General features: G+C 38.1%; 2 protein-coding genes across 2 annotated transcripts in view; one reads left to right on the top strand and one right to left on the bottom strand.

Annotated features, from left to right (window-relative positions):
- NT5DC1 (5'-nucleotidase domain containing 1) overlaps positions 1-21,678 on the top strand; it is a 137,644-nt gene that overhangs the window by 7,038 nt on the left and 108,928 nt on the right. Inside the window, exon 6 of the mRNA XM_065835827.2 lies at positions 3,578-3,659. Within this exon, the coding sequence (XP_065691899.1) occupies positions 3,578-3,659 (82 nt within the window). The remainder of the gene's footprint in view (positions 1-3,577; positions 3,660-21,678) is intronic.
- On the bottom strand, positions 9,245-16,490 carry COL10A1 (collagen type X alpha 1 chain). The gene is made up of 2 exons (XM_065835257.2): positions 16,342-16,490; positions 9,245-11,286 (listed from the first exon to the last, which is right to left on the bottom strand). Exons 1-2 carry the CDS (start codon positions 16,478-16,480, stop codon positions 9,431-9,433), a joined length of 1,995 nt encoding a protein of 664 aa, XP_065691329.2. The 5' UTR covers positions 16,481-16,490; the 3' UTR covers positions 9,245-9,430.

Here is a 21,678-nt window from a genome sequence, read left to right as displayed (position 1 = left end):
TAGCTTTTTTCATGTTTAGAATTTTTCATGTTGGACTTAGCGTATTAAAGTTGTCTCTTAGGATAATTGTGAGCTACATGGCATGTTTGAATTAAATGTGCTTCCACCAGAGGGCACAAATAACTAGGATATGAATAGAAATGCACTGTTTTCTCTAGTTTCCTCTGTAACATGCAGAATATAGTTCTTAAATATCTTAAAAATAAAGTTCTTAAAAATACTCGATGATACTTGAATGAAATTTGTCTTCTGAATAACAGTTTGATAAATTGCAAGGTGTTAATGAGTTGAAAGCTTACCTTGATTCTTTTTTAAACTTGTTTTTGTCTTAAATTCATTGATCTGTGTACACAGATTGTAAATACACCTCTAGAATAATATCCAGATTTTTTTTCTCTGCTAAACAATGTTAAATTCTTGCGGCAGAAAATATTTCTTCAACCTTTTTCAGTGCTTTTTAGATAGGTAGAATGTCAGAAATCCTGCCTCTGAAGCTTTATGCTAGTTGATTTGATTGTGTTAAATGTTGACTCTTTGACTTGGGTGCAGCTGCAGGTAAGAGAAGTTTCCTCTCATACAGTAAGTATAGTGGTGTCAGAAGAGTACTGACGTAATCTGACTAAAATTACCAAACACTGCAGCACTGAAAATTGCAAATACTAAGCTTTGTCTGCAGAGTGAAATTCAGAGCTGTGAGATGGGTATCTTGGATCCCTTTGGATATCAGCTGACTTGAGGCTTTAGCCTCCACTCCAGAATAGCATGTTAAGTAGATTGCTGCTTAAGTCCAACTGCTGCATGAAGAGTCAGCTAAAGCTGGCTTATCAGGAAACACTGAGGACAGGTGCACCATAAGACTCATAATTTTGTGCCTGATTAATCCCCTTCCTCTACTGTTTACAGTTTAGGAACCTTTCTCAGATGTGACATCTGTACTGTATTACTTCAGTTTATATTTAGACTCAGCACAAATCACCTACATATTGGGAGAGAAAGCATGTCACAGCATGTGTGTTATAAGCTTGCATGTTCGGTTGCTAGTTCACAAGCTGGAGCACTTGGGTCAGTGCCGTCTTCAGCAAGAGAGAATTAAACCCATGCTGTTTCTCCAGAGAGTTACCAGAAGCAGGTTGTGCACCTTTTTTATCAGCTAGAAGTTCCTGAATATTTTAACAGATGTTGGCCCGGTTTCAACAGGGGGGCTACAGGAATTCCCTGGAAGGTTAGCGTCAACCAGATGAGAAGGATGCAAGGCAGGAGATGCTTTCCAGCACTCATGCCTGCAACATTCTGCATCCTAAGAGTTAGAAACCATCACATTTTCTTCCTCCACATTTCTAAAAGGAAGTAAAGGCTTCTATTTCATGTCCTTGAAGCCTGTTCAGTAAGGGCTGTTTTCTTACCATTTCTAGACCATGTTCTAGGATCAGGAAAGCTTCTTACTGAAAACAGATGGGAGAACTTCTAGGTTTGAATGCAAGACGGTTTTAGACATTAGTTGGATGCTGGACTGTTCTACACTGTTACAAGTGAATCTGCTTTTGCTGTGTCCTGAGACCAGGATTCTTTCATAATTTCAGACAAAGCAGAGGAGCTTCTTGATGTTTTGGATCTTCGCACTGAAGGTCTTTACAAAATACTTCGTTGTCCAGTACCTCAGCTAATGAAATCACATTTGATAATCACTACCAAAATCATGGTGGACTGCATGAGCATGCATGCAGTTTTCTCTCTGCTTTCTGAGAATTGCTGCTTTTCTTGTACGTCTCATGCAACGGCTGCTGGTTTGCAAGGAATTAGTTTGTCAGTTGTTTTAGTCTTCTCTGAGGTCAAATGTTTTGAAGGTAGTGTACTCACTTTTAAACTAGTACCCATCTATCCTCAAAATGATGCTTTTAAGGAAGTTACTTCATTGCACTGATTAGTTATTTGATCTTATTTAAAAAAGAAACAAAAAAAAGCTAAACCCCCAAACTAAGGAGCAAGTCATCCACTTGCGATGTGAAGGGGGTGGACCATTGATTCTGTCTGTCTCGGGGTTAGCGCTACTACTGTAGGCTAGTGCCATTGCCACTGGTCAGATAGGTGCTCCCCAGCATCTCCTGAACATGGCTTTGAATAATGACTTGACTAGCAGCTAACTGAAGATTGACATATATGAAACTTTGTATTAGTCCTTCTATGTATCTCTGCAGTATTTTGCTGTAGGAATGGATAAAAAAAAAAAAATCTTAAAGCCACAGCATTGTTTTCTTTCCTGCTCTTAACCTGTAGAGCCAGTGGATGATAAGCAGACCACTGTGCTGCTTTACCAGTCATGCACAGAAGACCTTGGTTGTGTGACTTGCTGGCTGTGAAATTAAGGGTAGGCTGTTCCTCTAGAAGCCTCCATGGCAGATTAGACCTGAAATAGCAGCTTGCTTCAGTACCTATAAGCTACATGTTTTTGATTGGCATTAAGGGTTGGTTTGTTCAGTTTGGTGTTTTGTGTGGATTTGTTTTGTTTTGTTTTTTTCCTTCAGTTTCTGAATTTTTCCCTCTCTAGAAAATGCCTTATGCTTACAAAATGGGTCATTATTTAGGTATCAATGCAGAGGTCAGGACACAGAGGGCAGTGCCTTGAAATCTGTTAACAGTTGCATTGGAGTTTATCCTAATTTAGGTGTGGAAAGCCTGTAACATTACGATACCTTCTATGGTGTAGAAACTCCAAGAGACTGTACCACCTGTTTTACTGCTGCCCAATACTTTGTAACCCTGAGGACCCCTTACAAACTCTATAGATAATTCTCTGCTCTGTAATACTGTCTGGCTGCATAATTGCATCTGTGTTTAATTTAGTGCTTCTAAAATTTTCAGAGTTGTAGAGTGCTGGTTGGTAAGTTTTTCTTCTCCCATGGTGAGATGCTGAAAGGGCAGTTGAGGGCAACAGGAGCTCTTCTGTGCCTGGGTGGCTTTCTAGGAACGCTGAGAGAGTGTGCATAGGTGCAGATCGCCTTCCCCTGTCCTTCTGCCAGAGCTGGGCTTTGACAGCCTTCAGAGTGCAATGTAACGTAGTGCTGCACAGCCTGGCGTCTGGTGTTTGGGGCAGAGCTGTTGGCAGGAGGATGTTACCTCTAAATTACAGCAAAGGGTTTTGCCAGTGCTGAGGGTGGAAGGTGATATTAGTACCAGGCTGTAAATAATGTCAACTGCTAATTAAGTACAGTATCTGCAGCTCTAGGCACTTCTTTTTCTCAGATGTCAGTGGGATGGCTCACTCAGTAAGATGCTGTTGGGTCTAATGCTACCCTTTGCTGTAACATTTTAGAGTTCCTCACAACTATGAATATTTTCTCATTTCCCCTTCCTCCCCCCACCTCCAACATAACCTTTTGAAGTAGGGAGATAACTTTTGGTAACCACAGACAAGTTAAGCTGGGTACTACTGAGTCCTGGTGTCCTGAATCCTACTATCTAAGACTGTTTTACTTCAAATACTTTTGTTTATTAATGCCATTCCTGTCACTGTTTCAATACGAAAGCTCAAAACAGCTGATATTTGATATAATGACTAGGTTCCTTTTGACACTTACAGCATGATCGTCAGAAAACATATGACTTCTGGAAGGACATGGTGGCTGCTATCCAGCATAATTATAAAATATCAGCTTTTAAAGGTAAGTGGGTTCACTGAAAACTTACTGTAATAGCTGAAAACATTACATGTGCTTGCCAGAGCAAAATGATTTGCAAATACATTGTCAGCTACTCAACACAGCTTTTTACTTTTCAGATATAGAAATTGTTGTATAGTATACACCTGTTTATCCTAGAATAAAGCATCTTTATTACTATTTCTATGTAATTTGGCTGAAACTGTTTCGCTATCTTTAATAGCACTTGTGCTACTTCACTGAATTTGGAGGAAAAATAGATTTTTACTGTGATTGGTATGGTAATATGGACATCTTTGAGCTATATTTTGATTCTATTCCTTATGTTCTTCTAATCATAAATAAAATCAGAAATGCATTGGGAAGCACATTAAAGTACTAAATAATATTTGATTTTTTTTTAACGCTCTACAATTCCTCATGTAGTATTGACACAATAGTGAGGAGATTTTTAGGGTATTTATAACAAAATAACAATTGCAGAGGAATTTTTATTTTAATAATAACCTTCTTCCACCTAAAACCAACCTTATAATATTGTAATCTAAGCTAGAGTTGGAAAACATCTTGGATACTTTTCAGCTAGAAATTCTCCTTCTTCCACATACTTCTGGATTGCTATTAAGCATATAACATAGTAAGCTGGTAATAAAGGTTAACCATTTTGTGTGTGCACACAGTTAATTGAAATTATTTGTAGCTATGTTTGTTGTTTGGTTTTTTTTTTTTTTTTTTTGCAAAAAGTTTATCTGCAGCTCAGTTCAGAATTCTGTATCATTTTGCTGGTAATATTTTCCAATAGAATTACTGCTGTTAATGCAACATTCATTAGGTTCAAATGTACTTTGGTCCCTCTTCTTACCTTTTGTTTACCAGAGCTGTACTACTTGATGTGTTCCTTTCAAATGTAATTGACCAAGTTGTATTAGGTTCCACACAAAAATAGAAATTGATGTCAGGATGCATATTGTAAGACACCAAGATATTCCTAAAATGTTATGTGGTGTTGTTACCATGTTTCCATTGGAGCTTAAGTGTGATTGATAGTTAAGAATTCCTCTAGGAACTAATTCATACATGAAATAAATGTATCCTTTGTTTTTTGCTGATATTAAACAAATCCTAATCAACTGTAACTGGTTTTTTAGCATTTTTGTTTTGGTTTTTTTTTTCAAATCATGAAAGGCCTTTGTTTTACAAGATGTGGATCATGCAGCATATGGCACAAAAAAAAAAAAAAAAAAATTGTTCTTTGGAAATAGTTCAAACAAAAGTTAAAGTCTGATCTTTGAACTCATAAATAGTTGCCTGGTCTTATTTGAGTGTCTGCTTGTGTGTACATGTGTACATTTATGCATATACATAGCTATCAGGTACCTATTTGTGCATGTCAGTATAGAAACTGTACGCAAACACGTATGTGATTTGACTTAATCCTATCAGAGTTGGTATGTAATTTAATACACCTCATTCTCGTGAGGCACACTCACAACAGTGTTGAAAATAACTGACAGGCATGAGTTATTTTGGATAAAGCTCTGCAAATCCAGAAGTGAAACAATGCAGATTATATATACTGCTTAAACATTCTAATACATGAAAAGTGCTATTCTCTGTCATGCCTTGCTTTGAAAGGCTTCAGAGTGGTCGTATTTTCATTTTAATAACATGGTCCAGTAGATAAAGCACTGAACAGGGAGTCAGAAGAACCGGAGATAATTTCTTCCTTCATCACTCAGCAGTTGATATTCCCACAGAGTATCTCTTTTTACTTAAAGTCCCTCTGTGAAATGAGAATAGCAGTACTAATCTGTCACAAGTTTGTGCCTAAGTTTTTAGGGTTTTTTTCTCAGCTGTAAGCTTAACATAACTTCTTGAGGAAACTCTTAAACCTGTCTCCAGCCCAATGTCTACATCCCAGGAAGTCCCACCATCTTTCTTAGCCCAGAGTCTGCCCTGAAAACCACAGCCTCTTGCTATAGCTCCATGCCCCTGGTACCTTGTAGAGGGTTTAACCCTTCAGAGAAAAGCAGTGCTCGTTAACAGTCAGTCAAGGTAAAATTTCAAAAACAAACGTATTAAGTGGTCAGTTAAGGAGCCGCAAAGGTCCCATATTGAAATGCCACCTGAGTAGTGCCATTGTCAGTGATGGAGCAGAACGACTGACCATTTTATTTTTTGAAATAGGTGTTTGCAAGTCACTTCGATTTGTTGTCAGTATGCCCTTGTTTCTCTGTGTCCCTTCTTTTTCACGTGTTTTCTTTGATCATAATCAGGTGTCTGGTAGGTTTTGCTTTTCATTGTCTTAGCTATGGTAATTGCCTTAGATAATTGCCGTACAATATTTTTTTTGGATGACTCGTTCAGATAGGATTGTCCTGAGTCAGCTTAATACAGGGTGTTAACCCACTCTTCTACTTGTAAAGAAGTGAAGAACTGAGGCTTACAGAGGGAGGCTAAGAGTTCTAAAACAATCTTGTGTTATTCAGATCTTCCTTTGTGAAGAGTAACTAAAAGAAAATTGAGGAAAATCTATTAAACAATACTGTCTGAAATACATGATGTCAGATAGCAACGAACACAGATATTTGTGTTTTCAAAATTGTGATCTCTTACCTGGTAATACCTGCAAGAACTGCCTCTGCAACTGATATTCACATTGAGCATTAAATTACTTGAGTAAATCCTTTTCATAAATGTTTAACTTATTACTGGAATATTTTGCAGCTCTAAAGTGATTAAACATTACTTTGTGTTTTACTTTGGCTATATTCTACATAAATTAGTAAAGAGCAATTTTAAAAGAAATAACAAGTGGCAATGTATTTTACGCTGTAAAAATATATGGGCAAAGGTCCGCAAGATACTATGGAAACAAAGTTTGATCTTTAGAGGAGTAACAAGGGCGTGGAGTACTATATTTTTATTCTACTTGAAAATATTCAGATTGGGTGATGATATTTTTTCTTTTTTTGACAGAAAAATCAATAGCTTTTGTAGGAGAAAGTTGCATGATATCTTCTTAAAGCAGACTGTGTTAAAATGTCATCTTGACAATCACACAAGAAAGACAAGATTTTTATTCCCTGTAATTTCCCTGACACTTTGGAAAACCGTAGAATCTGTAGTTATATAATGAAAATGATATATTTGTAGTATCTTCAATACATTTATAAGATTATATTTCATTTTGGAAATAAAAATATCATGGCCAATGTGGCAGCTTCATAAATTGCCTATAAAAAGGCTTGGTGGTGTCTATTCTCAGGTTTTAAGGATGCATCTTAGAAATCTGTAATTGACCATTTTTCACAAAGAAGAAAATTATCAGACAAAGAAAATGCTAGACTTAAAACCTGTTTTTTAGTAACTTACATTTTGTCTTCTACATGATTGATCGGTATTCTGAAGTGGCATGCTGATGTGTGGGCAGTGTTACTTTAGGGAGGGAAATTTTGGAACTTTCTGAACTACTCCAGCCTCTCTCTAACACAGCACGCACACACACACATATAGAGGTTTTTAATTACAAGTTTGTTATTACCCTGTAGTCTTGGCAGAATATAGTAGATCTGGATGTCTGTGATATTTTATCCTTAACACGCAACTTCAAACGTAACAACAACAAAAAAGCAAAAGTGCTTTTCTGGCCAGAAGGAAAGAATCCTCCAAAAATTCTGCAAAACATCAGGAATTTCCTAATGTCGATTGTAGTTCAGTGATGAGACGTCATTATTTATCTTAAGTGTGAAAATGGCAACAAAGAATCAAACAAATTTGTTACACTTCTCTGCTGTCTTTCCACCTAAATACAAAAGGGATTATTTGGGTGCTTTGTGTTTTACCACTCAAGAACTACTGAAATTTGTCTCGGAAATCTTTTTTAAGCTTTTGGAAACAAGTTTTGTACTATTACAGGCTCTTATGTTTTCATTTTAATGTTGTATTGGATTTTCTTTCTCCTAATGCCCATGATGCAGAAAAGATGTGGTTTCTGGAAGAGCTTTTGATAGGTTGCTGATGTGTGTAATCTCTAGCTTTTCAGTGTCTGAACAATTATGAAAGGCCTTCAAAAAATGGTCCTGAGATACTAAGCTGTAGACTTCTTTGAAGGGGTATTCATGGAACAAATACATTAAAGGACAAAACCTGATTCAAAGTGGATGAACAGAAAGGATTAGTGAATCATGCTTTTAAGAATACTGTCTAGGCCCAGTTTGTGCAAAGACTAGTTAACTGAAATCACAGGATGGGTAGCAGCACAGCCTATGTTTAAATATTAAAAAGTGCTGTTGAACTAATGCAAGTGACTGCATAGGAAAACATTTTTTCGTACCAAAAAAAAAAAGTAATTCTTAGGAGGTCTGTAATTAATATTTGGCCTAAGCCAGGAGGGTAGACAAGTGGGGATAGACAATTCAGGTTCAAGTGTATTGAGTTTTATTTTGGCTCAAAAGAAAAATGTCACAGGATTGCTACTTAGAAAATGTGGTGCTGCCTACTGTATTATTTTATTATGAACTTTTTTGTTCATAGGCCTATGTGCTTTTGGTTCCAGTGATTAAGAACTTGTGTTTAAAAAAATAAGCTAGAATTAATAGTTTAAGGGTTTATAAGGTTTTGATGGATGTGACACTTTTAAAGCACTTGAATGGTAACTGTCATTGAAAGAAATGTGTTACCAAACTATTATGGTTTGATAACTTGTAAGCACTAATTTTACTAAACTAGTTTACTTAATACCAATAACTTCTCATAGTGCTGTAACAGATTAATGTAATCTCTAGTGTTTGTGTCTACTGGCTAATTACTGTCATAATCTGATACATTTACCATTTAAGTAAAGTATAGTCCCAAGATAGTTGTGTCTTAAAGGCATGAACTGTTCAGGGGAAAACAATGCAAAAACAGTCTCCAGTTTGGGGTGGTGAAGCTGTTGAGATTTTTGAGAGTGCCTGCATGCTTGTGAAGGTATGCTCTTTTGGAGATGGTGATAGTTGTGGTTTTTTTTTTTTTTTTTATTGTACTCAGAACATTACAGTTTTACAGAACGTTAAGAGCATAAAAAATAATGAACTATTGTGTTGCTGTGGATTACTACATGTGTATCAAAGAAAGCTGAGTGGATTCCCAGGCTTTAAGTCTGGTTGCTTTTTTGTATTGTGAAAGTCTTAGACCTTCAGTAACAGCTAATAATTCATTAATCTACCTTTCTCCAAAGTAGCTATTCATTAATAAGAAAAATGGAACTAAAAACTGTTACACGTTATGTACTATATTGGAGTTATGTTTTCTTCCTGTTTGATAGTTTATAGATGAAGCTGTCAGCAGACAATCTTACTGAAGTCTATTACCTGGCTTTTGTGATGACTGTGCTCTGAGACTGTTTACTTTGAATGATACATTGAGTTTTTTCAGGTGTAGTGAAGTATGATCTAGATTCCTGGAATGGCTACTTTACATATTATGAAAATAGATTGTTAGAAATTCTGATTTTTCAATTTAAAAAAAAAAAAGGGAGAGACTGCATTATATAAATTCATAAAATTTTAATGTTGCATTCAGTTAGACAATTGATCATCATTTGAAACAACTTTCTTATGCCAGTTCTCTAAAATACAATATTATTCTACTATGTTTGAACCAATATCTTCCACTTTCTCACTCCCTCCTCAATTTTTGTTTCAAAATGGAAGTTGCCTGGTGAATCAGATCAGCACCCAGCTAAAATGGTCTGAGGGAGAGAGTGTCAGAAGAGTGTAAGTGGGATGCTGTTAGATATGAGCAAATAGGAAACCTGAGAAAGAAGAGTGAACGTAGTCAGAGGAATAGAGACCATTAGATTCTGAATTGGGCAGTTGGAGCCACACTTGATCATTTTCCATGAGATCGATGACAGCACTGCCAGAAGCCTGGTCGAGGTATCCTTTCATGTACTCATCGTAAGTGTACATGATTGGGGAACCATTTTTGTAGAGTGCAACCCAAACATTTGTTCCTTTTGCATGTACATGGTAGGAGAAATAGTACAGTCCAGGGATCCTGCAGGTGAAGATTCCTGTTCTGGGGTCATAGTGTTGCTGCCTATTGTACAAGATCTTGTCAAATTTTATGGGCACTGTTGCTGCAGGGTAGGCTTTTGAGAGGATGACACTGAAAGCAGACACTGGCATCTCTGTAAGAGCTTGGTTTACTCCTCCTGCTTTAACATAGCTGTCGGGCATCTGTGGGATTACAGCTTGGCCAGGGGGACCAGGAGGACCTGGGGGGCCTGGCAAACCAGGCTCTCCATTGTTGCCTTTAGGCCCAGGGGGTCCAGGTGGTCCCATGGGTCCGCTCAAGCCTTTTGTAGTAATACCTGCTGGGCCTGGCAATCCAGGTGCTCCTGGCTCACCTTTTGCACCAGGGGCTCCTGGCAGGCCAGGGGGGCCAATGGGGCCTCTGGTGCCAGGTATTCCTGAAGGTCCCCTGGGGCCCGGCTCGCCGTTGATCCCTGGCACTCCTTTAGCTCCTTGTGGACCCATTGGACCAGGCAAGCCAGGTAGCCCAGCATGGCCAGTGTCGCCTTTTGGACCTGGGAAACCTGGGTGTCCCTTAGGACCGGCAAGACCCTGCTCACCTGGGTATCCTGGTTTTCCCTCTAATCCCGGTAGACCTCGTTCACCCTTGGCTCCTGGGATTCCCGGGAGGCCTGCAGGACCCATGTCTCCTTTGGGTCCAGGTAGGCCGTTCTCACCGGGCAAGCCTTTGGGTCCTTGGGGGCCCATGTTTCCTGGTGGCCCAGCAGGTCCTGGTTCTCCTGGCACGCCGGCTGGGCCTTGGTCTCCTTTGTTTCCTGGAACACCAGGAGGACCTTCAGGCCCTCTGTGTCCCTTCATCCCTGGCAATCCTGGCTTTCCGAATCCTGGAAGACCTGGGGATCCAGGCAAGCCTGCAGGTCCAGGGTGTCCCTTGGCTCCAGGGATGCCTGCTGCTCCTGGGGGTCCCATTGGCCCAGGCTTGCCAACGATGGCTTCTCCGGGTTCTCCGGGAGGACCCTGGGGTCCTGGGATACCAGCTGCTCCGGGTGCGCCAGGTAAACCCCTGTCACCTTTCAGACCTGGCTGACCTGGAAGACCATTTTCACCAGGCTTCCCCACTCCAGCGGGACCGGGAAGGCCACGGGGCCCCTGTGGGCCTGGCAGACCCCTGCCACCTGGGCGACCTGGAACGCCGAACCCATTTTCTCCCTTTTGTCCGTTTATACCGGGGATACCTGGCTCTCCCTTCTCGCCTGGGGGGCCCCTTGGCCCTTGAGCTCCTGGAGGGCCTTGTGGTCCTGGCTTGCCAGGAACAGTCAGTCCTGCGGGGCCGGGAATGCCAGGGGGTCCTTGTGGCCCTCTTGCACCTGGGAGCCCAATAGGTCCAGCTTCTCCTTTCTCACCATTTAGTCCTCTCTCTCCTGGCTTTCCTGGTAGACCTGGCAAGCCTGGTTTTCCAACTGCAGAGAATCCAGGTGGTCCTGGGGGACCTGGAGGGCCTTGGGGACCAGGACTTCCAAACCCTGGTTTTCCTGCGGGACCTGGTTGTCCTCTTGGTCCAACAGGGCCTGGGGGACCAGGGGGTCCTTGTTCACCCCTTATCTGCACACCTGTGAGAGAGAGGAAAACAGGTCAACCAGGGCAGCTATGACAGAATTGCAGGTTTGTAGCATGGCAGTGAATTGCATGAGGGGTTAACTTAAGTTGAACCTCATAGAAGTCAAGTTTCTAATACTGTATTTGGTCACTGAGAACCTGATGTTCAAAGTAAAAGTGTCTCAGAACTCATATATGAATAAGTAACAAGTGCAAGTGTGTTAGAGTTGTGTTGTGAGCTACAAGGCCTCTAGAAATTTTTTTGGTTTCAATATGTATAGGGTCATCAGAAAGTTTAAAACATGCTGTGCAAGTAGATGCAAACTATTACCAAAAAAACAGGTAACTGATTGAGCACGTAATCAGACTTGCATCTTGATGAACAAAACCAGAGAAAGCTTCCTGTGCAAGTGTAGCTTCTTTTCTGAAATTACTTGGTGCTACATTTAAGTAATGAGATTTTTGGTCTTTTCTCTCACGTTTCCAAAAGTGGGCCATGGATCTGATTTTTTTTTTTTTTTGGCAAACACAGGAAAGTTACATTTTCAAAAACTGTCTTAAAGATTTTTGTTTGTCATAAAAATTTCACACAGTGGTGGCAAGGTCACAACTGATAATTCATCTTACTGCAGTCAAAATTACGGCTTTTTTTTTTAATATAATGCTTCATTTTCTTAGTTATCAAAACAGCAGGTGGAGCCACTTAACCAAGTGTCACACACAGAGAAATAAACAAACAAGTTCACTGCTTGTTTTTTTGTGCACTTTGGGGAGCTTGCAGCTTCATATTGGAATTGGGATGCTGATTTCTAGGACATTGCAGATAAGATTAACGTGGATATTGTGAAACTACTTCAGTAGTTTGTAGCATCTGGCAGCATTATAGAATGAAATAGCATACCTATGATGAATGTTAATTCAAGAAGTAATTTTAAAAAGAAAAACTGGGATATAGGAGTAGCCTGGATTCTGCTTTTTGTAATGGCAACATATTCTGTTTTACGGTTATCTAAAAAAGATTGGTAATTGATCAACAAATTGATCAGATAAATTTACATTTCAGTCTCTTACAAAAAGAGCCATGTGTTTTTGTGTATATATATATATATATATGTATATGCAATGACTATTCTGCTGTCTCTTACATAGTAAGTTTCTTTTTTCAATCTGTGGCTAGGCTTTGCGAACTGAAAATGAGATGAAGGAAGAAAACTACTCTTGTACATATTGTATTTTAAGAAATAATAGAGATGTGGATACGAAATACATTATATTTTTGTTTGATACTGGATCTGTAAGGTTGCCCCCTTCCTCTGTTGTCAGGGAAATTGTTTTTATCTACCAAGTATAAAGAGTGCATTTTCTTTTTTGCTGGTGTGTAAAATCACCACAGATGTGTATCGCCTTACTTTGTACACCTTCCTATCTTATCCTCTTTAAAGCAATGAAAAGGAAGATCGTTTTTAAAATCCTACACATAGAAAGAAAGCAACATCTCTGATTTATTGATGAACTGAAAATACACATCCTTCTCAGCTGCAAAGGAGGCTGTGAAATCTGTGAGTACCTGTGACAAGTCTGGTGCAGTCTTTAGTATTTTACTGATATTGTTGGATTTCTTACTACCAAACTTGTAGATTCAGTACGGTGCAATTGTAAGTTGGTTTTCTTGTATAAAAGACATAAGATATGGCAAATTTTAAGAACTATGTCATATGAAAAATTCATTTGGGAAAGGCTTAAGCCTGTCAGAATTAACATATCCCCTGCAGCAGACATGGTGGGTAAAAGTTCTTTACACATTTTCTGTTCACCACAGATAATAGAACTGCCATCAGAGGAAACCGTTTACTGAACTGGCGGACTCAGAATTTATTTCATAGGTTCTATTTATGGATAGAACTTCAAAAACTATATATTTACACTCGAGAATACAGATAGGTCAGATCAAAGCCTCAATACAAATACCTAAACAGGTTCCTGAACTAATGCTGTTTCAGTTGTATAGCATTAGGAGAAAAATACAAATAGGTTTTTATGTCAACTGCATCAGACTTAAGCTTCAGGATACTTCTCGCTTTTCACCATGTTTTAGATGCACCTTCATATCAGTCCTAGGTTCACAAAGTGGTGGGTGCTGGTTTTTAAAATAAGATACTAAAGGCTTTGTCAGTGTTCATACTATTATACAGATTTTCTGTGAGGAGCTATATTGTTTTAACGTTTTACTGCTTTTAGATTAAAGTGTCTGGTAATCATACTGTCTAAAGACAGTGGCAAGTCCTCTGAGGAAAGAACAGTTGAACACATTAATGAAGTAGGATTTTTATCAGGAAAATTCAGGTAGTTGCTGGCTACTCTTTTATATGTCTTGGCAGATATCCTGATGCAAAATTGGTTTGTATTCTCTGAGTGCAGTAAAATCCTATTTATATATTGAATTAATTATGAAGACTTTACCATAACCTGCAATAATGGCTTCTTTAAGCATTGCTGAGCAGTCAGGCTTGATTCAATGATGATTTTCAACTAGGGCTTTTCAAAGATTTCAAGCCAAAGAGCTACTGATTTGAAAATTATGTCCTGGTATATGGAAAATCTGATGACACTAAATACATAGAGAAAATGAAAGTATATTCTGACTGGAGAGCTGTCAAGAACAAGATTCTTAAAAAAATTCACCAAATCAAATGAAGCTTTGATAGGGTTTAATTGCCAACAGAAATTGTATGGTCTGTTATATGTTGTCCTGGGTCACAAGTTTGGGCCTAACCTGAAATTTTAGTTCCAGGCTGCTTCAGTGTTTGGTGGCCAAGTAGGAAAAGTAAACTAGGATAATAAAACCTGCCATATGCTACTTGAGCTACCTGCATATGGAAGAACTCACGAGACAATACAGTTAGATGTATTTGGTTCTGTAGTCTCCTGTTTTATTCTTCCTTGATCATCTCAGACTAGAAATGATATTCTCTAACAGTCTGCCCTCATTACACTCTTCTAAAAACCCTCTATAGGATGCTTATTTTCCAGACTAGAAGAACAGCAGTGGTTTTCCAGTCTTCCATTTTCATGCTTATTCCCCAAATGAAGATTTGTCATGCAATTTTGAATGACTGGACTCCCACATCTGTAAAACTGTAGGCTGTTCCTGCTTTGAATGTCTGGTATATAGTCTTTATTACCCTTCATAGATAGACAGCATTTTGCATATCTCACATGTTAATCGATTTTCATTCTAAATGTGAAGATTCATGGAAATTAGATTCTGTGTTAATGTATGAAATGAAACCTTAGATCAGGATAATTAATTTCCCTTTTCACCGTGTTTTCTGTCTGACCTTCTCGTTCCTTAAAAAAATAATATAAATATGTGAATGAATCTGAATAAAGTCAAGGGAAAACACCATGAAAAGTTGAGGGGAGAGGGAGGAAATGCAACTCTAACCCAGTGGAGTTTCTAGTTAGTAGGTTCTCAGAGTAGCTGTTTATGTACATGTACCTAAATTCAATCTGAGAGTGCTGCTAGTGTTCCAGAAAGCTCTTGTGCTGAAGGCAAGGGATGAAACTGTGGCAATACTTTGGTACAGCCCAGAAGAACAGTTTTGGGAGCAAGTTTCCCAGCCATGCTACTCTCCCTTGGCTCTTGCTGCAGAATGTTCGTGGAGCACGTGGGCTGGAGCTGGTTGGGGTGAAATGAGGGTGCATCTTGGGACTCAATGTGTGCTTACCATGGGCATCCAATCCATAGGATCAGATTAGGGCTATTCTGAAGTGAAACCTCCTAAGGGAAGGTAATGTGGATGCTGCATCCTGAGCAGCAACTATTCTGCTCTCCAAATCTACTTCTGTTATGCTACCCTATTTTCTAATGCAGATGTAGCCTAAAATGTTCCTTCTCTGGTGAAGAGAAGCTGCAGATCCTGTTTTCTGCATCCCTTACTTGGTTTCCTCATTTCTGCCCAGGTTTTATTATTACAGCTAAAAGTAGATGGGATACAGCAAAACTGAAAGCTATTCTGAATAGCCTGTTGATGTCTGAAAGAAAATAATATTTTTCGGGGAGGTGGGGAGGGAAGGGGATGTTTATGAGGAAGATGCAATTCTCGTAATTGTACTCATGATAACTTTGAATAGAGACTACTGATAAGCCTTTTGGGGACAATTCAGAAATAAAACCAGCACCTAGGAAGCTGAGAAGTTTTGATTTCAAGACTTTAAAAAAAGAGCTTTGGCCTAACTGTGGAAAAATAGAACAACTCACAGTTTCAAACACTAAGTATAGCCACACATTTGACTTAAAAGGACAGAGGCAATACCCAGAAATAAGATGTCACAATGTTTAGCATCGCAATTATATTGTGCCTATACAATCTGCCTATACAGTAAGAGTGTTTTATGAAATGAGAACTTTTTATAATAGAACTAGAATTGTTATATTACTACAAAATTAGTCTGATAATGAAAGTATAGGCTTAAATCACACATGAAAAAAAACTATGTAGAGGGGTAGGTCATACTTTCGTTATTATATATCAATGTATTTTTCGTTTCTGAACTTAAACAGGTCTTCATTTGGCCATATATATCAGATATATACTTAAATTCACACCTAAGGTCTGTTTTGAGTAGAGGTAACATGACAGAATATGTAAAAGATCTTTCTGAATATTGTAGATGATAGCTCTGTTGTTAGAAACCCCAGTATTCAATAAAAAAATTTGAGGATAATTAGCATCTTATACATAATTATGTACACAATCATGTTGTATTATTCCCACTACTGAAGATCAGATCTGTAGCTGTGATCTATATGCTTTTAGTGATTATTGTGTAAAAAAAAAAAAAAAAAAAAAAAAAAGAAATTGTCTGTGGCAAGGGTGCGTCTTCGTAAATAGGGAGCAACTGCCAGAGTCACTGCCAGTTTCTTTTGCAGTGATGACATTATTTTAATAAACCTAAAATGCTAGTAAAAGTTGAATACCAATAGTATAAGCAAAGAGCTTTTGTTCATGTGTTGACCCACTAGGAATAATTGTGTTAATTTATTATAAAAAAAATAGTAAACTTACCTTGACTCTTCACATTGAATGGTAGAAAAGGTGGCCCCTTGATGCTGGATTGTTTCTGGTATCTCTCGGAAAAATATCCATCACTACCATGGACAATGTTCAGACAAAACAGCAGCAGTAAGGATATTTGTAAATGCATGTTTCCCAATCCGTTCTGTGTTAAAAAGGAGAGAAAAAGTTTGTTATAGAGAAAAGTTGTTCAGTTCTGTTTCTTGTGCATGAATAAATGTGTTTTCCAAAAGTTTTGGCATTTAACATTACTTTTACTTCCTCATGCTTTTTACTTAACATTACTTTTACATTTCCTTAACATTACATTACTTACATTACATTACATTTACTTAACATTACTTTTACATTTACTTAACATTTACTTAACATTTACTTAACATTTACTTAACATTACTTTTACTTAACATTACTTTTACTTCCTCATGTTTACTTCCTCATGCTTTCACTAGTTGTGAAAAATCTTCTAAGAAAAAGGAAATCATTATGACTATTGCTTTGAATGATAGAGCTCTGGTACAGATAGCTTAGAGGCAATAGTCTCACTCTTAGGGAAATAATCATTTGAAGTGGATGCCAGCCTATTTAAAACCTCTGTCTTCAGAAACAGTGATTATTTTCCTGTTTACACTAGGACTCCAAAAGTAAGTTCATGAGTTGCATGTATCAAAACTCCTGAAATGAAGATTTCAGTGGAAAGACATAAACACTCCACCACAATCTTATTGCCTCTTTCTAATGCTGTAGCAAATAAAGAACAAAGTCCTTGCTCCTTCAGCATCAGTGGCAAAAATCTCATGCTGCCTTGCTTGAAATCAGGCTTTTATCTGCAGCCTTTCAAATTGGCAGTGAGGATGCTCTCACTGCTTTTAAGTATCACCCTGCTTCCCTTCCCAACCAGAAAACATGCATCCTGTAGAAGTTACCTTCCAAACCAAAGAGAATGAAATTATAACATACCAGAAGTGTTGTGGAGCTCCAATGCAGAGTAGTAGAGCAGTGAATCCTCCTCAAGTGAGGAGTTCTTCTGCCACTGGTGAGTGAGCAGAAGCTGATGATTTCAAGTGTCACCCTTGAGTATTTATACGATTTTCTCCCTAGGTGGGTGACTGCTGTGCATAAGCTCCTCCCCAAAAATTAGTAAGCAGTAATTATCTGTGTGTATATGTGTGTTTCTTAGGGGTGGGGGAAGCTATTTTGGGTAGTCACCCTAGATCCTGTTGAGTGTTTTTGGTTTTTTTTCTTCTTCCCTAGGATTTCTTATTGTTGATGAACTTATATTGCTTGTAGTTAGTATTTTCTAAAATTTTACAGCCCCTTGGTTTTTAGAACTGAGAAAGGTAACATGGGGAAAATATCATGAACTTGTAAGGTTAGTAATTCTAAGTTCTTCATTTGGATTTCTCTGTAGTTGTTTTAAGGAAAGAACTACACGTTTTGCACTTTGAGCTGTTACTTTCAGGAGTCACCCCACTAAAGTCTGTAGAGATGACTTGTAATTGTTGTTGGGATATGAATGGAGAACTTACAACCAATTAAGATGTTAATAAGGGAGTTGTATGAGAACCTGAAGCTTACTTTCAAGCATTTATTGTTTTAGGAGTTTATCTTCACAGTGTATTTCTAGACTTGTGTTTTGATGCTGGAGGTACAGTACTACATATATGATGTAATCTGCAAGTGATGTTTCTGTATTATGAACTCTGGAAATGCAAGCTTGCCTTACACAATGAGAACATAATTGTGTCTAGTTGTAACAAATGTATTTAAATCCATAATCCTTAAATTTGCAAGTATTATACAGACAGATATTTGGAGCTGGTAGAGCTTTTCTGCACTCAGCAATTGACTTTTTTAAGGTTTGTTCAGTCAAATGCACCTGTTGCTGTGCTTTTACTAGATGCATGTTTTTTTTCCTAGAAAAAAGTTTCAGTTTAGTGAATTTAAACTACTGCTGTTTTACTGTTGGTAGATCAAACTTCGCAGCTTATTACTTTCTCTTCAGATTATAAACTGGTTTTAGGTGTTAAAGTCTGTTAAAGTAATCTTGCTTAATATACTGTATCCACACGGTGACTTTTTTTATTTTAATCAATAGTGGAATGTTACAGTGTTTCAGCATCATTTTGATTAGTGTTCAGTACTAAATAGGCAGTTATTTTCAGTCTTGAATTATTTCTGACTCTGAAGGGCAAAATAAGAGAGAAGAAACAAACCTTTCTCATTTAGGATGAATCTGTAGAACTAAATATTTAGTGCACTTCGCTTTTATCAAACATTCTTAGCAAAAATACCTACCTATGAATTAACTATGTATTAAAACTCTTTTGCCAATTGCAGACCTCTTTCACATTGTTAGGAGTTAGATTTTTGGATGTGTCTGAAATTCTTTGTTTCCTTTGCACTGAAAATTAGTGCAAAACCAAAGATGAATGCTGTTTGTGTTACTAAAGGAAGCTGAGTGTGTGCTACAGGTTGGTGTCCTGATTCTGTGTGAATGTACTTATTTTTCAAGTTAATTTATGCCATTTGCAGAAGCTGTTTAGGGAGCCTTCTGGTGAGATACAAACTATATCTGTGCAGAAGAACATGTATGCACCCATATCCTAGTACCAATTGTAGAAATACTGTAATCAGGCAAGGGTACTAGCATGTTATATTATAGGAATACTAATAAATAACCTGTGTTACTGTGAGTTCTCATGCATGGTAGGTACAGAAGGGACACCTGTTACCGTTCCAGCCAAAAGACTGAGCTGGTGGCCCTGAACTGTGTGGCTGTCCTGTGGAATGACAGGTTAACGTGGGCTGAATTTTACCTGCTTTGTGTCTTTGTTTAATTCCACATTCTTCAAGTAACAACTTTTTTGGCTTTTATGTATTATGGCAAATATCCTAGAACACAAGTTACTGTACTGAAAGAGACCAATGGACCATCAAGTCTGTTCTGCTTAGAATTGTGCTAATAACTTTGCTTACTAGAGGGCTCTACTAATGTTGTGATTTAAAGGCTGCTGCAATCATTTATTTAATAGATTGTCGACCAGTTCTTTTCTTCTGTTCTTCTTCCTAACCATCCTCTAAACAACACTGTGTTCCATTTTTTGTAAATAAAGCCTTTCCACTTGCGGAGGTCTTCAGTATGAAGCCTGCTTTCCCCATTAAGCTTGCGTGTCCAATCTGGTCACAGGCTTTCAGAGAATGTTTGCATGTCTGAGATGATGTTTCTACTCCCGCTATGTTCATTCAGTTCTTTTAAATCTTTTTAAGAAGGAAGCTTTGTCCTCAAGTTGTTTGTGTAACTTTTCAAGGTACTTAATTTAAAAATTATTTTCTATAAATTCAAATGAGAATCCAGTGATCCACTTTTGACAGAGGCAGAAATGTATGGCATAGAATTTATATCCTTCTTGAAGAAATACAACTCCAGCTCCTTTTTTGGGTTCACATAAATCCAAAAATAGCTTTTGATTTTAAAACATTTAAATATACAGCCCTTAGTGGGAAGTGTGGTTGTTGCTAAATTGACAATATTTGGTTAAGAAAGTTAAGAACAGTAGGCAATAGTTTTATGCACACACAGTTTCGTGCTAATTTCTAACCTAATTCATAAATACCCCCAAAGCAGGCACACTCCTGGTACAAAAGCACCAATAATGTACACTGATATTTGACCAGCAGCCTCACTTCCTCCTTGGCTTCTTCTGGGCAGGAAGATGAATAATCTCTGTGTTTCTGTGTAAACAGGAATGATTGTGGGGTCAAAACGTATATACAGGCAAAATCCTTGTCCCTGTGTTTGACCTAAGCTCCACCCTATTGTGCTGTCTTATGCTGCTTCTTTGGTTTGAGGTTTTGTTTTTTGTGGGTATGGGAAATTGAGGTAGAATTGGAATTCAGTGCCTTTGTATGTTTTCCTTGTTGCTGTGGATATGCATATGAAAGTTAGACTTTGGTATATATTTGCATGTGTAAAAATACATGCAGCAGACATACCTGTGTATACCTATTTACAGTAATAGCACATTTTAAACAAGAGGTTATTTGCTCACCTCTTTTTGAAACAGAAACATTTAGATACTTTTGTTTTATAGTTGTTTTTGCTTACAAATGAAGGTGTCTTCATCCTGTCCTGCTCCCCCTGTCCCATTACTATAATAGGCAGGAATAACATTTGATCCATTGCACCACCCCAGAACGTACTTTTTAGTTATGTGCTGGCTGCTTCTCTCCATCGCAGTGTAATAGCTTAAGTCCTAAGCTTAACTGCAATGAAAACACTCTAAAATACAGTTTCTCTGGACCATATGAAATAGGTACTGGAATCGCAGTCTTTAATGCCATTTGCGGCAGTCTACAGTGTTTTGTCATATTTGCTGACTACATGTTCAGTTTGTTGTTTAATGTTGTTAGAAAGCAGGCACTCACACATGCTTTCCAAAACCCCCTGTTGCTGCAGTGTCCTACTCCCACAGAGTCAGTGAAAACACATGCATAAGTAACATGGAAATGACACCATGATTTGGGAAATCGGAACTGATTTTCACCACGATTCTGAAAGTTACTCACAAAGTGACTTGAACGAGTCCCACAATAAGCAACTGCTATGAGAAAGAAGTGTGGAACACCTTAATTCAGTATAAATATTAATAAAACCAGCAACTTCCCTGTCACATACCCCATCCCCACTCTCACCCACCTGCCCCCCCCAAAAAAGGAAAGATGAGAAGCGAAACTCAGAGAAAGGCTGGGCTAAGCCCTTGCAGTAGTTGGGAATTGGCTAAATATGTTCCCAGTGCTGAAGATTTTCAGTGTAAATATGCTTAGATTTATTGTTTTCATTTAGAGTACGTGATCTTGCTTTTTGCACCATCTGAGCATAAACTGTGTGCGTAGTTTCAAAGAACTGTGAGTTATCTGAAAGTAATAATTCACAGCTTTAACTCAATTTGTGTTATTTTTAATAATTAGCTTTTAGTCTTAATCCTGACTCTCTTTTATTGTAGTTATTACTTATGTTACAATATAATAGCCAAGGAACCTCAAGGGGTTGTTTACTCCTTTTGTTTGGCTGGGTAATCTCAGCTGTGAAGAGGCAAGAATCTGTTGATGGGAGATTTTTCCTGTAGTTTAAAAAGAAGTCTGAAAAATTTGGAGTAACTTTTTGTTGATGGCATAAAATCTCAACACTGTTAAGAGGACACAATTATTTTGCCACTTCTGGTTCCGTATCTGTGCCTGGTGCTTCCTGATGTTGTTGGTTCCAATTTTGTTATCTGCTTTAAGCAAACTTTGAAGGCTCTACCCTAGTCTGTTTTCTTTTACTAA

Source organism: Patagioenas fasciata, chromosome 3, assembly GCF_037038585.1.
Source record: "Patagioenas fasciata isolate bPatFas1 chromosome 3, bPatFas1.hap1, whole genome shotgun sequence".
NCBI lineage: Eukaryota > Metazoa > Chordata > Aves > Columbiformes > Columbidae > Patagioenas > Patagioenas fasciata.
Note: the sequence above shows the minus strand (reverse complement) of the source record. Positions and strands in the feature narration are given on the sequence as shown.

Coding starts and splice junctions, on each gene's coding strand:
- COL10A1 (XM_065835257.2), bottom strand. CDS start 16,480: ATGCATTTACAAATATCCTTACTGCTGCTGTTTTGTCTGAACATTGTC. Junction 11,287..16,341: donor ATTCAATGTGAAGAGTCAAG/GTAAGTTTACTA, acceptor TCTCTCTCACAG/GTGTGCAGATAAGGGGTGAA.